At 41.3% G+C, this 14349-nt stretch overlaps 1 protein-coding gene across 1 annotated transcript in view; it reads right to left on the bottom strand.

The window, feature by feature from the left end:
- Nucleotides 1-14349, bottom strand: part of HERC2 (HECT and RLD domain containing E3 ubiquitin protein ligase 2) — a 193783-nt gene that overhangs the window by 99720 nt on the left and 79714 nt on the right. Inside the window, exons 31-37 of the mRNA XM_045004994.1 lie at nt 6966-7102; nt 6275-6448; nt 6055-6191; nt 5802-5953; nt 5196-5387; nt 1407-1594; nt 670-862 (exon numbers count right to left, since the gene is read on the bottom strand). Coding sequence (XP_044860929.1) covers nt 670-862; nt 1407-1594; nt 5196-5387; nt 5802-5953; nt 6055-6191; nt 6275-6448; nt 6966-7102 — 1173 coding nt within the window. The remainder of the gene's footprint in view (nt 1-669; nt 863-1406; nt 1595-5195; nt 5388-5801; nt 5954-6054; nt 6192-6274; nt 6449-6965; nt 7103-14349) is intronic.

Genomic DNA, 14349 nt, shown 5'->3' with positions numbered 1-14349 from the left:
CCTCGGTGTCTGGCACATGGAGGCATAGGGCACATGAGTAGGCCAAACAAGCACTGCTAGCATAAAATCTTTGTTCAAGTGCTTGAGACACGCATACACACCTGAAGTGGAGCACCCATCGAGACACTACTTGAAGAAGTATGATTTTTACAACTCTTATCATGGAAAGCATCCTATATTTCAAACACCATGGTATAAATTGCAGGTCATCATGTAGTACTTGTGGATGTTTCCAAGCTCTTCCCAGCGCATCATTTTCCCCATAATAACCAACACGTCAAAAAGAGAGAAATACAAGATATGTGACAACCAAGACACATCCTAGGAATCTTTATTACATTCCTACATTAGAATTAGCATCATCATATTCAGATGTGCCTGCCATGATACAGCACTGAAATCACAGCAGTTGGACAGTATACCCCTCCTTCCCAAATGCATGCTCAGCAGATGCAATACTAACTGACCTCCCCATCCCTTCAAAATAGCTTTTCTATGTTGAAACGGAACATCAGCCATATATAAATTTATGCCAGGTAAGTAAAGAAAAAGCTTTTTGGATAATTTTTTTTTCCTGTTGTGAAATGAGTTTTGCTGATCTTACGAAGTCCTAACACTGAAGATACAGATAGACGTCTGCCTCCATTTTAACAAAGTACTTTTTCTTACCAGAATCATCCTCTGTATCAGAGTCTTCTGTTGTGGGTTGAGCTGCAGGTGGTGGCTCAGCCAGTTTGAGGTCATATTTTCCCTCCTTCCCCATCCTGTAAGAATTTGTACTGCCAGTGTCCCACTGAACCCTAATCCAGCCATCCTCTCCCAGTTCACCAATCACACGACCCAAACCTGGAGGGGGCCCATCCTGAGAGAACAGAGAAGCTCAGTCAACCAACAATTCAAATCTATGCCAATAATGGAATAACTCAGTTATACAATTTCTCACTAGTTTTCTTCCAAATTTGTGTGCACGTGCTCAGTAAAACAAAATAACCCATAGTATTTTCTCAAAACTCTTAAGATTTTTTTCACTTTCATATAATAGAAGTTTCATTTTAAACATTTTCAGATTAGAATGATTTTTAATTCAGACGGCAATCAGCGATAAGTAATGTATCTACTTTTTTTAAAAGTCACATTGTACAAGTTCCTCAAACCAGATGAGCTTCCATGATGCTGCACCCAAGCACCATTGATCCTGCTTCCTTTTAAATGGTGATTTATAGAGAAAAAAGTTTCAGTGAAAAAGAATTTACTCTACAAATAGACATGAGACCTAGTGTCATGTTAAATATTTGTCTTGTTACCTAAAAACCTGCAAATGATATAATTCACATTACGTGTCCATTAATACTGTCTGTAGCTTGACCAGACATATTACAAAACGAAAGTGGAACAGAATTTTGTACCTGATCACCCCATTTCCAGTCCACCCCTCTCATCACCCTGGTACCAATTTTCATCATGGCTGCCAGCTCTGGCCCAGACACAGGAAGCTGAACTGGTGTGGTTTCTTTCCTTGACTCTTCCAAAACCGTGGCAGAAACTCCTCGAGAAGCGGCAATCATATCTTCTTCAACGTTGTCAGAACTAGGCCCTAAAGGAAACATCCATAAGAAACAAAGATAGCTTGAAACTTAAGACATGACCTTTGTTGCACCAATTAAAAACCTTTTACAACATACAATATGTGTCATATTAATACTTAAAATGAGAAGTTAGTATTCAGAAGACAAGAGTTAACAAGTGATGCAGTCATTCCAGCTTTAGAGACTATGAAATTAGGTTTTTGAAAATAAAGGGGTTATAACAACATACATTATCTTTGTTTAAAATAATACAGACTAATGGAAGAGATATTAGGGTGATTTAGTCCAGCATCCAAGCAGGCCTAGTGGGCAGAAAGTGTTACACAGGTCTTTCCCACTATTTTTTGTCCAATGAAAGGACTAGAAAATAGTTGCAGACCTTTTGGTAAGGATATGATCAAGCAAATATGTTGCTGAGTAATATAGCTACATGAAAGCAGAAATCTGTACATGCTAGTCTCGAGGTTCAGCTGGTAGTACAATCGTGAAAAAATTCGAAGAAAACTAGTCTCATTCCTAGTGAACAGAGCTGGAAGCACAGCTAAGGGGAAACTTCATGGGAAGTGGGGAGGAGGAGAAAAGAGCAGGTAGTATTTAGCCTTTATATAAAGCAAATGTAGCAGTAGTGAAGGAGAAAGGGAATTGGGATCATTCAAGTGAAAAAAGAACCTATACATTTAAGGGTTCACATTCCCAGACTCTAATTTCAGTCTTTATCTGAGAAGAAATTAATGCAACAGGACATAAACCTGGTTGTCATTTGGTGGAAGTGAGCCTTCAATATCTTAAATTTACCATTTGTAGACAAAAGTCAAAGAAATTTCATATATTTAAATTCTCTCTCCACAATCCATCACTGTACTGAGACCAGAAATTCAAGTGCTCTGCGCTCAAGCTCTGCCTACTTAACTCCTCAACCAGGACTGTCATAACAAAACAATAAGTGATGACACAAACGTTAAAAAAGGAAGAAAAGCAAGAGTCCATGAATCCCACTGAGAACTCTACTACTGCTAATCTATTTTGTAGGGAAACCGTTTGGATACTACAGTGATGGGCTGCAGTACAAAACCCTAATATGAAATAACAATTAAACTACACACACTCTCCTAAATAGGAGACAGATTCTTATCCTAGAAAGTATGGACAGGTCCAGCTTAAGGGGGGAAAAAGTCAATGGGTAACAAGTTTTCCATTCTTTGTCTTGTTACCTTATTCTGTCCATCATCTCAGAGACGTAGCAAACAGTGAAAAATAAACACAGAAGGAGAGTGGGGAGTGGGCAAGTAAAACAAAGGAGGCTAGAAGAGTGATCTTCATTTCTCAAGGAAGAGTACAAAGGTTTTTTTTAATACTACTGACTGGGACATGCCTTCCTCAAAGGATGCATCCTCAGGCACATGCAGCTCCAGCTTGCAGTGCTTGAGAAAGGTGAAAGCTGAGGGCCAAATTGCTGCCTTACAGAATTCTTTATATGAAGAGAGTGAGTTATTTAACTGAGTGAGCCTCTATGCCTTCCAAAAAACAACAAGAAGTCCGGTGACACCTTAAATACTAATCGATTTATTTGGACATAAGCTTTCGTGGAAAGAAGTGAGTTTTTTACCCACGAAAGTTTATGCCCAAATAAATCTGTTAGTCTTTAAGGTGCCACTGGACTCGTTGTTGTTGTTGTGGATACAGACTACCCTGATACTTGACTCTATGCCTTCAGGTACTATTTACCAGCAAGTTAATAAGCTTATGTAGTACAGAATTTAAGACATCAAGCTATGGAAGATTTAGCTCCTGAGACTTTGTGTTGAAACAATGAAAAAATCAAATAATATCCCCATGGATATGTGGGTCAGTATTCCCCAAGTCTCACACCACCATGACATGGCTGCCCAGTGAGACTAATAGGCAAACCAGAGAAACTTCACACTCTCATCTCACCAGGCATTCAAATTCCCAGTCTACTGAATCATTTGGGGAACAGACCCCAAAACAGAACTCAATAGAAACTCCATCATTAGCTAGTGAAGCCACATCTATATAGGCTTTAGAGCCTTGATTCAATATAAGTTCTTTTGTTTACCAGTTGACTTTTACTCTTGCCAGGACTTTTCCCCATTCAAATCTGATTCTACACCTTCAGTAGTCTGCCTATATGTTACAACACTGGTCTAATCTAGTATGGCAATTTCCATGTTTACATCTACTCTGGTAGCTTGATTCAGGTCACAGTAGCCAGCATCAAACACTTCAGAGGAAAGTGCTAGAATGTCCATAAAGGAAGAATTATGAAATAATTGTTCCTTTTCTTCCTGCTTTGAATCCATACAAGTAGTGTTAATTTTTCTGCACTTAGGAAAGGAGGACATTTTCCATGATGTCTAATATTTAATTCCTCAGCTTGAGTCGTTCTTACATAGTGGGAGCACTACAGGGAGAAATACAACCATTTATAGGTCTTCATACACCGAAGAAAGAAAACTTCTCCGAGGAGCAATATATTCACCAAGATAAGCCCTCATTCTGTTCATCCACAGGTAACTGGGATGCTGGGAGCAGAAGAGAAAGTACCTCGAGATACAGCTCTGTAAGCTCCTTTCAGGAGAGACAGTCACTTCTTTCCCCAATTAATTGGGAATGTCTTTCAGAATGGCAGATGTTTAGCCTTACAAGAAATATGAAGTTTTTCTCCAGTGGGTGATCTTAAAAGGAGGCAAGCTTTTGCTGCCAATATTTGCCTGTGTTAACCATCTGCTAAGAACGAAAGATGAACAGTATGATTTTTACTTTTTATTGAAGAGGCCTGCTTTGGAGAGGCCTTCCTTCCCAGCACTCGGTGTAACAAAATGAATCCCTGCAGACTATGAATAGAAATGGCATAATTCCACCACTGGAGACTGCTGAAGCAGTACTTCAAATAAAACACCTCATATTTAAAAGAACACTTTCTGTTTTGCTTTGCAACAGTAGTGGGGGCAATGGCTGCATGGAAAGGAATGCTCCAGAAACAGTTTTTTCCTTTGCTGTCCATGTAGTTTTAAAAGGACCCGAAAGGGTTAAATAAACTTGTCAGAATAACTGTTTGCTATCGTGGAGGGAGGGGAATGGGGGAGAGAGAGAGAGAGAGAGAAACCAAAGCAGAATCTCTTCAACTATCATATACCTAATTCTGCACAAGTTCTTATGAAGAATCAAGTGAATGAAGCTTCCAGCCAAAATGCTAAAACTACCTCCAATCTCTGTATATAGAGGGAAAGCTCCCACAGCAACAAACTGAATGAAACAATATAGTGGGAGTTGTTAAAACACTTAACGTGTTCATATAGCTCACAGAGACTGTAACGAGAACTGTCAACGATAGATTATTCATAATACTCATCAAGTCACAGATGAGATAAGGCGCATATGTCAACCTAAGCTTTTCACCTCCCCCTCTACTTCACTGGCACATGTTTTTACAGACTGGGCAGTAGTATAGCCAAGTGGCTCAGATCACCAGTTCTTAACCAGTGAAGCTGTCCTTCTACTTACAATGCAGTGGAAGTTAAAACTTGTGAAATAATTCATTGTTCAAAACATACATTCTTACAAACAAAAAGCTGGAAGATTTCATACCTATTAGCCGCAGTGTGGTTTGTGTCAATGCTAGCATGCCAGAGTTGAGAAGGAGGTTCAAGGTGTTGGCACCATGCTGTAAGGTCAGCATGTTGAGCATGACCAACAGAAAGCGTGCTTGTGGAATGGTCCCAAGACTTGGTCCGGCAGCATTCTCATTAGTAATGGTTTGCAGAGGAACAGGTTGGATACCTAGTTCAGAATTAGTATACCTTTAAGTAAATTTTTAATAATGCAGAGCAAATTAATGCATACGAGCTACAGTTAAATAGATTATAAATTTAAACAGTTTAAAATAATTATACTTAAGGAACCCCCAAAATGGAAGTTCCAAGACATATAGAGTAGCGACTGGTTATTTAAGTGCTGTAACCTATCAGGAAACCAAGAACATTCTCTTAAATATTGGAAACTCAGCTTAATTTGGGGGAGAGGGAAAGAAAAAGAAAAAGAACACATTTCTATAAAAATACTCAACAGTATGAAGAAAGAGCAAGACATTAAAACGTGCTAGTACACATGTCAGCTAGTACATGAAATCAATTATATTCAAACCAGAGTTTTTTGATTCAACAACAGAAGACTAAGGCTAAGATTAAAGCTCACCTAGTTCTTTAAATCTGACATTAGCATCCAACAAGATGTTCCGGACATTTTGAATAGCCCACGCATACAACTTTCCAAAAGTTACTTCCAGTAGCATTCTATTAAATGGTGGGATCAGATCAACATCCTTCAAACAGTCTGTGAGCGGTTCCCTTTATTTAAGGGGGGAGACGGGAGAAAAAAAAGATTATTTTACAGTCTCTCTCCCCCGTTCCCAGTCAGAAACATATTAAAAGTGAAAAAGCCTGTTTACCCTATATTGATCCCCTCTGGAATAAGCCTCTGCCATCCACAGAACATAGCATATTGCACAGATGGGAGTAAGAAGCTTTTAGTTGCCAGTTTCAGAATTGTATCTATCCCCTCCAAACGAACTTCTGCTCTTTCTAACTGCAATCAATAAAATCAATCAACAAATCAATAAACTTTTGTGTAATTACTTAAGCATGAAAACCTATTTTTACTCATTTTACCTGTTTCAATAAACATTTTCTCATCTTTTCTACATCCACTGGCTCTTCTTTCAGTGCAAATTCAACAATGGTGTTGAGGAGAGCAGACTGGGGATACAAGCCTTGCACATTTTGCTTCAGCCATTTATATTTGTGAACACCTGTAACTGTACTCAGAAGTGGTTGCCATTTATCCTGTTAATTGGGAAAAAGTATTAAATTAAGCAAATGAATTCAATAAGAAAACAAGCTGAGAGTATTGTATATGCTCCAATATCCAAATTAAAAAAATATTTTAAAATCAGACTTCAAACTAAGGAAAAGATTCATATATTGGTGTAATAAATACCATGCTCAGATATATTAAGCATCATTTCAAATGCCTTGGAACTCAAAGGGACAAGGCAACTAGCTTGATTTATTTTGAAGTGAAGTCAAGGGGTTAAACGTTCTTTTAAATAACAAGATGGAGGAAGCTTATCTTTGGCGATTCAGAGTTCATGGCATACAAGCTTGTTTTAAAACTATACTACAAATGTAATTAAAACATGAAGTAGCCGTTCTGTACTTGATATTAAGCTGACAATTAAATTATTCCATATGTGTCTCCCAGAATTACTGGACTGTGATATCGTGCTATTCACTGTTTTAGGGTTTTTTTTCCTATAGTTCTCTTTTATTAGAAGAGAAATTCAATAGCTGGATACTCTACCTTAGGTGACTTGACTGGTATGGGCCTTTTATCTACAGACACAGGACTATGGGGTACAACACATGACTCTTCTAAGTCACTCTCCTCATTTCCAATTTTGGATTCTTCCACATCAGCAGATTCAGATTTTTTTGGCACTAGAAATAAATAAAAAATTATATTGGAAAGATTTAGATTTGCATGTTAAGATAATCATGTATTTATTCTATTTTACAGTAAAAATAAAAAAGCTGATTCTAAAAGGTGTCCACTTGATTTAAACACACCAATAAAACAAATGATTGTTGCAGATGGTTTGTATTATGCCATCTTTGACATACTCTGCCATTAAAAACTTAAGTTTTCTAGACTCATAAGAGGATTTAAACAAACAACTTTGAAAATGTAGGACAGTTTCAAACAGAACAAACTCAAATTAAAAATCAGTGACCCAAAACACAAGGTATTTTGCTTTTCATAAGGCTTTGGAAACAAGTAGTTGGGAAATGCATTACACTTGCATACACAGATAATGGTTAACCTAAGGGTAGATGAATTTTTTTATGTAAGCGTGCACGTCAAGAACTGTTTAATTACACATTATTTCAAAATGGAGCCTTTGAACTTGCTTAGCAATCATCATCATCATGTGGTTGTATGGGTGGCGGGGGGGAAGCTGTTTTACTTGCTCAGATTGCATCTTTAACCAACATAAAATATTAACTGCACGATACTACTATTGACTGTGTTAACGCTACTTGAGTGGTGTGGTAAAACCTAGAAGCAATAAATATCTTAACTCAAACTATGATCAGCCTAAAATTATTTTAGTACACCGCTACCTCGATATAACGCCACCTGATATAATACGAATTTGGATATAACGCAGTAAAGCAGTGCTCCGGGGGGGGCGGAGCTGCGCACTCCGGTGGATCAAAGCAAGTTCAATATAACAGTTTCACCTATAACATGGTAAGATTTTTTGGCTCCCAAGGACAGCATTATATCGAGGTAGAGGTGTATAATAGGTACAGTTCTCCAGCTACTATGTAACTAAAAATCTACTACTTTATTTTTCTGAAAACTATGCTACAGTTTGTCAGACTCCCTGATGACAAACTGTATCCCACTAAAAAGATATTCCCAAATTTGTGCCAAAATTCACCTACTGTTGAATTAAACACAAAAAAGTAATAAGAAATTTTCATTTCAAATAACATGAAACAGGAATGATAAAATGTTGGTGTTTCGATGTTGGTGTATTTTTCCATTTGGCAAGGTGCATAAAACAGATAATCCTCAAATTATAATTTAAATATTTAGAAAAAACATCTTCTAAATATCAACTGACTCTTTTACACACTAGTTTTTGCTGGAAGCCTTCATAGATCAAGAAAAAGGAAGGTATTCTACAATACATTAAGCCCCACAACTACTAGCGTTAGTTTTTTCAATCAACATAATTGAAAAAGCTAATGCCAGGAATATATTGAGCTGCTGTAATCAGACAGACATTTGAGGATTAAGTAATATTGTGAAATAGATTATTCATGCCAAGTTCTTAGTGGAAGCTTTGTGAACACATTTCTCATAAAAGTTATGATTGCACTGAGCCAATTCAATGCCATCCAAAACATCAGAAAATGGAAGTATTGGATTCTAAACCTAATACAAGGTATAGGAAGTTATCAAATAAAATAAGACTCATACCAGGATGTCAGAGTGTAAGAACAGACTCAAATCACATCCAACTCTTAAAGTATCAAAATAATGGACAAAGTGTCAGTGTTTCAACTCATCCAACTTGCCTTAGAGCAGTGGCTCTCAAACTTTTGTACTGGTGACCCCTTTCACATAGCAAGCCTCTGAATGCGACCCCCCCATAAATTAAAAAAACACTTTTTACTATATTTAACACCATTATAAATGTTGGAGGCATTATAAATGTTGGGGTGGAGGCTGACAGTTCACGACCCGCCCCTCCATGTAATAACCTTGCGACCCCCTGAGGGGTCCCAACCCCCAGTTTGAGAACCCCTGTCTTAGAGTATTTAAAATAAGTTATCACATCTGTTCCAAACATCCAATAATTCCCACTACTGGTCACATTGTCAGATGTGAAGATATGTTCCCAGAGAGGACTATTGATCTTTCAGTCACTATTATCAAACAGCAACTATATAACCTAAAGCTGTGGTTCTCAACTAGAGGTACGCGTACTCCTGGGAGTATGCAGAGGTCTTCCAGGAGGTACATCAACTCATCTAGACATTTGCCTAGTTTTACAAGAAGCTACATAAAAAGCACTAGCAAAGTCAGTACAAACTAAAATTTCATATAGAAAATGACTTGTTTATACTGCTCTATATACTATAAGCTGAAACGCAAGTACAATATTTATATCCCAATTGATTTATTTTACAATTATATGGTAAAAATGAGAAAGTAAACATTTTTTCAGGACTAGTGTGCTGTGACATTTTTGTATTTTTATATCTATTTTTTAAGCAAGTAGTTTTTAAGTGAGGTGAAGCTTGGGAATACGCAAGACAAATTGGACTCCTGAAATGGGTACTGTCTAGAAAGGTTGAGAGCCACTGACCTAGAATTATGAAACTAAGTAAAGTGCTTACTGAGGGCTTGCTAACACTGCAGTGGTATCTCAAGGTGTAACAAGTGTAGACTCTAACCTGACACATCTACACATAAAAATCTCTAGCTCGAGTTAAGTGGTGCTTTAAACTCGTATTAAGCAACCCATCACAAGTTACAGGTTGAAGATATGTGCTGCAGTGGGGATGCTGCTACAGGTTACAGTTAGCATAGCTATGTAGCTTGTGTTGTTTCACAATACAGCCACTCTCACTTGCGCTAGCCTAGGCTACCTCAAGTAGAGTAACTTGAGTTAACTGTTCAGTGAAAACAAGCACTGATACTAGATGTACTGAAAAGAGATTATAGTGTCCATGTCATGTTCATCCATGTGTGTGCCCCATCTGTCGAGCAACACATCCATAATGACTGTCATGCTTGGGGAGGATGGGAGGAAAGGTATTCCGGTGCAAACCAGATCTGGGTCCATCCACCACCAAAGGGAGGAAAGAACCTGGAGGGGATGGGGGAGGGGAGAAGTCAGTAGGGTGTTAATTATGTTGAACATCAGAGAATGGGCTCTCTGTAGCCAAAGCTATAGACTGCAGAAGCGAAGACGAGCAAAGGCAGTGACATATGTGCACGCCACCATGTGGTCAAGAAGGGAAAGGTAAGTTCCAGCCAGAACCAAAGGGTTGGAGGTCACAAAAGCACCTGTCCCATGGAAGGTAGGCACATGCAGAGATCATGTCAATGCATGCCCCAATGAGCTCCAGGCACTCCAGGGGTCCAACGTCAATTTTTCGAGGTTTACACTCATCCCCAGGGAAGAGAGGAGTAAAAGCAGCAGGAAAGTATATACTTGAGCCTCATATCTGGATCATGCTGCCAGCAGCCAGTCGTCAAGATAAGAAAAGATGAGGACCTCTTGATACCAGGGGTAGGCCACCACTCTGTAGAAGACCCATGGAGCAGTGGAGAGTCTAAATGATAGAACTCTGTACTGGAAGCACTGAGGGCCCACTGTAATCTCAGGAATCATTTGTGGGTTGGGTGAATATCTATGTGAAAGTAAGTGTCTTGCATATCGAGAGCTGTAAACCACATGCCTCTTTCTAGAGAGGGTATGATGCAAGCATCACCATACAGAACTTTTGTTTGCATATGAAGTGATTGAGACTATGGAGATTTAGGATTGGTCTCCATCCTCCCTTTTTCTTGTGTACCCGGAAGCAGGTGGAGACAAACCCTGTGCCTTGAAAGGCTGTGGGCACAGGCTCTATCACCCGTCTCTGTAGGAGGGAGTCCACCTCCAGGGCGAAGACAGTGTCATGAGAGCGGTCCCAGAGGCAGGATCAGGACGGGGGATATGGATGAGATAGTGTCAGGAACTTAATCATATAGCTACGTCGAATGACATCTAGGACCCACTTGTCCATTGTTATCGCACTCCAGGCTGGATGACTCCCGAAGGGGTGGGGTGCAAGAATGGTGGGTTGCAACGTGATTGACAGCTCTCTAGATGCACTCAGAAATATTGCTTATGTAAAAATTAATTGTGTGATGTCAAGGACTGTGCTGACAGGCCAGGCGGACATGGCTGTGGAGTCTTTTGACGCTCGTAGGGAGGCTCATAGAGACCACCGACAGAAAAACTGAGGAGCTCTGTGTCATTGTGAAGGAGATGTCCGATAAAATTTTCACTTGGGTGTTGGTGTATAAATGCCCAGAGATCACAAGGTGGCTCTAGAGCAGGAGTTTCAAACTCCCGGCCTGCGGGCCATCTGTGGCCCACGAGCCTCCCCAGTGTAGCCCACGGGGCTCCAGCAGTTTTGGGGCCGGGTCTCTCCCTTGGCCCCACCTGCCACCCCCTGGGTGCTCCCCCTTCAGGGGCCCCGGCAGCGCAGCAGAGCTGAGCAGCATCTGCCTGCTTGCTCCAGTAGCTGCCATCCTTTCCCTGTGGCCCAGGGCAGGGCTGTGCCTCTATGCACTACCCCTGCCCCGAGCACCCCTGTGGCCAATGGTACGCTGCAGGGGCGGTGCCTGGGGGCAGGGGCCCGCAAAGGCCCCCCAGCCCGCCTCACCTTGGAGCCCCAGGTAAGCACCACATCCCTGACCCCCTCCCAGAGCCTGTACCCCTCCCCCTCTTACCCCCAAACTCCCTCCCAAAGCCTGCGCCCCATCCCCACCACCCCCAACCTCCAAACTCCCTCCCAGAGCCTGCACCCCATCCCCACACACCCCAGCCTCCAAACGCCATGCAAGAGCCTGCCCCAACCCCCTCCCCCACCCAAACTCCCTCCCAAAGCCCAACCTCTCACCGCTTCTGCACCCAAACTCCCTCCCAGAGCCTGCACCCCAATCCCCTACCCCAGACCTCCTCCCTCACCCAAACTCCATCCCAAAGCCTTAGGCAAGTGGGGGGGCAGAGTTTTGGGGGGCAGGTTCTGGCGGCATGAGTGACATTGGCCCGCTGGGAGGATTTGAGGACTGGCCCTAAGGTAAGTTGAGTTTGATATCCCTGCTCAAGAGTCTTTTGATAATTCCTGTGCCCATAGTGCACGAAGACACATCCTCCAAATCTACTGCAGCCTGCAACATCATTTTGGCAACCAGTTTGCCTTCCTCTAAAATAGCCTGGAAATGGGCATGGTCCTACTGGGTAAGCTTGTCCATAAATTCTGCTAACTGGCCATAATTCAAAAAAGTCATACCTTGCCTGTAATGCCAGATAATTAGAGATGCAGAACTGACGGCTGTCTGACAAATAGACCTTAAAACCCAGAACGTCCAGTCTCTTACACTCCTTGTCAGTCAGAATGGAATATGGATGCTGCTGTCTGGCCCACTGAGTTGCTATGGCGGTCCACATGGAGCTGGGCTAAGCGAAGGAAGGATTTGCCACTGGACTGGCAGAACCTTTGGATATTCTCACCATTGGTACGGGAGCAGCGGACCATGTGCCCCATCTGAATCTTCCAATGCCAAGAAGTCGGATCCTTGCTCAAGTAGCAGAGCCACCAGGACCAAGAGGGTTGCAAGGCAGTGCTCATGAACATGACCTGAAGGCGGTAAGTCCAGAGTAGGGAAGCAGTCTCTTTGGAGGTGAATGCACTGGAAGACATACGGATCTCACTTCATCTAAGGCAAAAAGTTCATGATGTCCAAGAGCCAACTTGAGTCTCCCTGGTGTCAGTGGCATGCATTCCAGATGGAACCAGAGACTGAATGGGGACAGAAGGCTGTCTCAGCACAGACGATCCCCACGGTTTTGGCGGTACCGATGAAGAAGGGGTATGAGGCTTAGAGACCAGGTCCAGTGTTCTATGCAACTTCTTCTTGTGCTTGTGGGCCTTGGAACACGCTGCTTTTCCATGGCCAGAACTTAGGGAGGAAGCAGTGTCTTTCTTGGGCCTTGAGGAAGACTTACTATCATGCTTATGCACATGCTTCCTTGCCTCACGGCTTGGCCTTGACACGAGGTTTGTAGCAAAGATACCAGCGGATCCAGACTGGAGATCCACGGTAGAAGGTGCACTCCTCGAGTGCTCAGGATGATGTAGTGGGGTGAATTCCATGGCCTGGATCTGACTGCAGCCTCATGGCGACTCCCATGAGGTGCTTCTTGAGGTAGAGAGCCTGGACTTCCTGCTTATGGGCAGGGAAGGAGAAACAGATACTGCACCTGGATGTGATGTGGGCTTCCCCCAGCAGTATAAGCAGCATTAGTGATAACTGTGGATTGAAAACAAGCAAGGGCGGGAAGCACAGATCTTGAACGCTGGCATCTTCAGCATAACCCAGTATCCAAGTGTGGCTGCTGGTGGGAGGGAAGACAGGAAACCACCAAAGCAGCATCACAAAGTCCTTAGATTCTAAGGAAACTATTACTAACACTAAAAAATACTATAAAAAATAATAAAATGCTAACTATATACAAGAATAAAACAGTCTTTTCAGAAAGTGTGTCACAAGGGACAAGAGAACAGCTGAAGCTCTGACTTGGATCACGCAGCAGTGAGAAGAAACTGAGGGTGTGGTCAGTCTGTCCCACCCCTTATCACCTCAGTCGAAACCATGAGACGGAACAAGGGTGCACTCATGGACCAACGGAACTACTACTTTTTAAAGCTCTGGCTCCAGGTGCATGGTGCATGTGCATAACCCTCAGTGGAATCCAATAGAGACCATCACTCAAAGAAGAATTTTGACTTCAATGCTCCAAGTTTATTCAATTATTCTAGCATAGTTTCTTGAGACAAACTGTGGGTATGCTCTCCAATACTCAATGCAACATTATCTAGTCAGAGTAATTTCCCCAACTATTCTTTATCTTTTAGTATGCAACTTCCGCTACAATGATTACACATAAACTGGTCAATCAATATGTTCAAGAAAATTAAGATGAGAAAATGCTACACTGCAAAAACATACAAAGTGATCATATTTTATTTTCATTACTGAATAGTAGGGTCCAACATATAATATTCTGCATACATTATGCCTGTACTATGGGTAAAATTTTCAAAAGTGACTTAGTGACTTAGGGATCTAAGTCCCACTTTCAAACATGAAGGACTGTCAGCAAGACAGGCTTCTAAGTCAGTCACTTTTGAAAATTGGACTTAGGATGAAATTTTCAGAAGTGCGAAATTCATTATCTTCATGATTAGAGTACTACACAGACATACAGAAAATCTCCAAACCTTTACATTCAAATTTGAAGCATGGAATCTTTATTAAGCACAAACTTTATCAAGAACAGTGACGGTTTTGGTATGTTCTATGATAACCTTGAATCTTTAAAAGACAA

Source organism: Mauremys mutica, chromosome 1 (genome assembly GCF_020497125.1).
Source record: "Mauremys mutica isolate MM-2020 ecotype Southern chromosome 1, ASM2049712v1, whole genome shotgun sequence".
NCBI classification, from domain to species: domain Eukaryota; kingdom Metazoa; phylum Chordata; order Testudines; family Geoemydidae; genus Mauremys; species Mauremys mutica.
The sequence above is the reverse complement of the archived record's forward strand: the minus strand, read 5'-3'. Positions and strand labels throughout refer to the sequence as shown.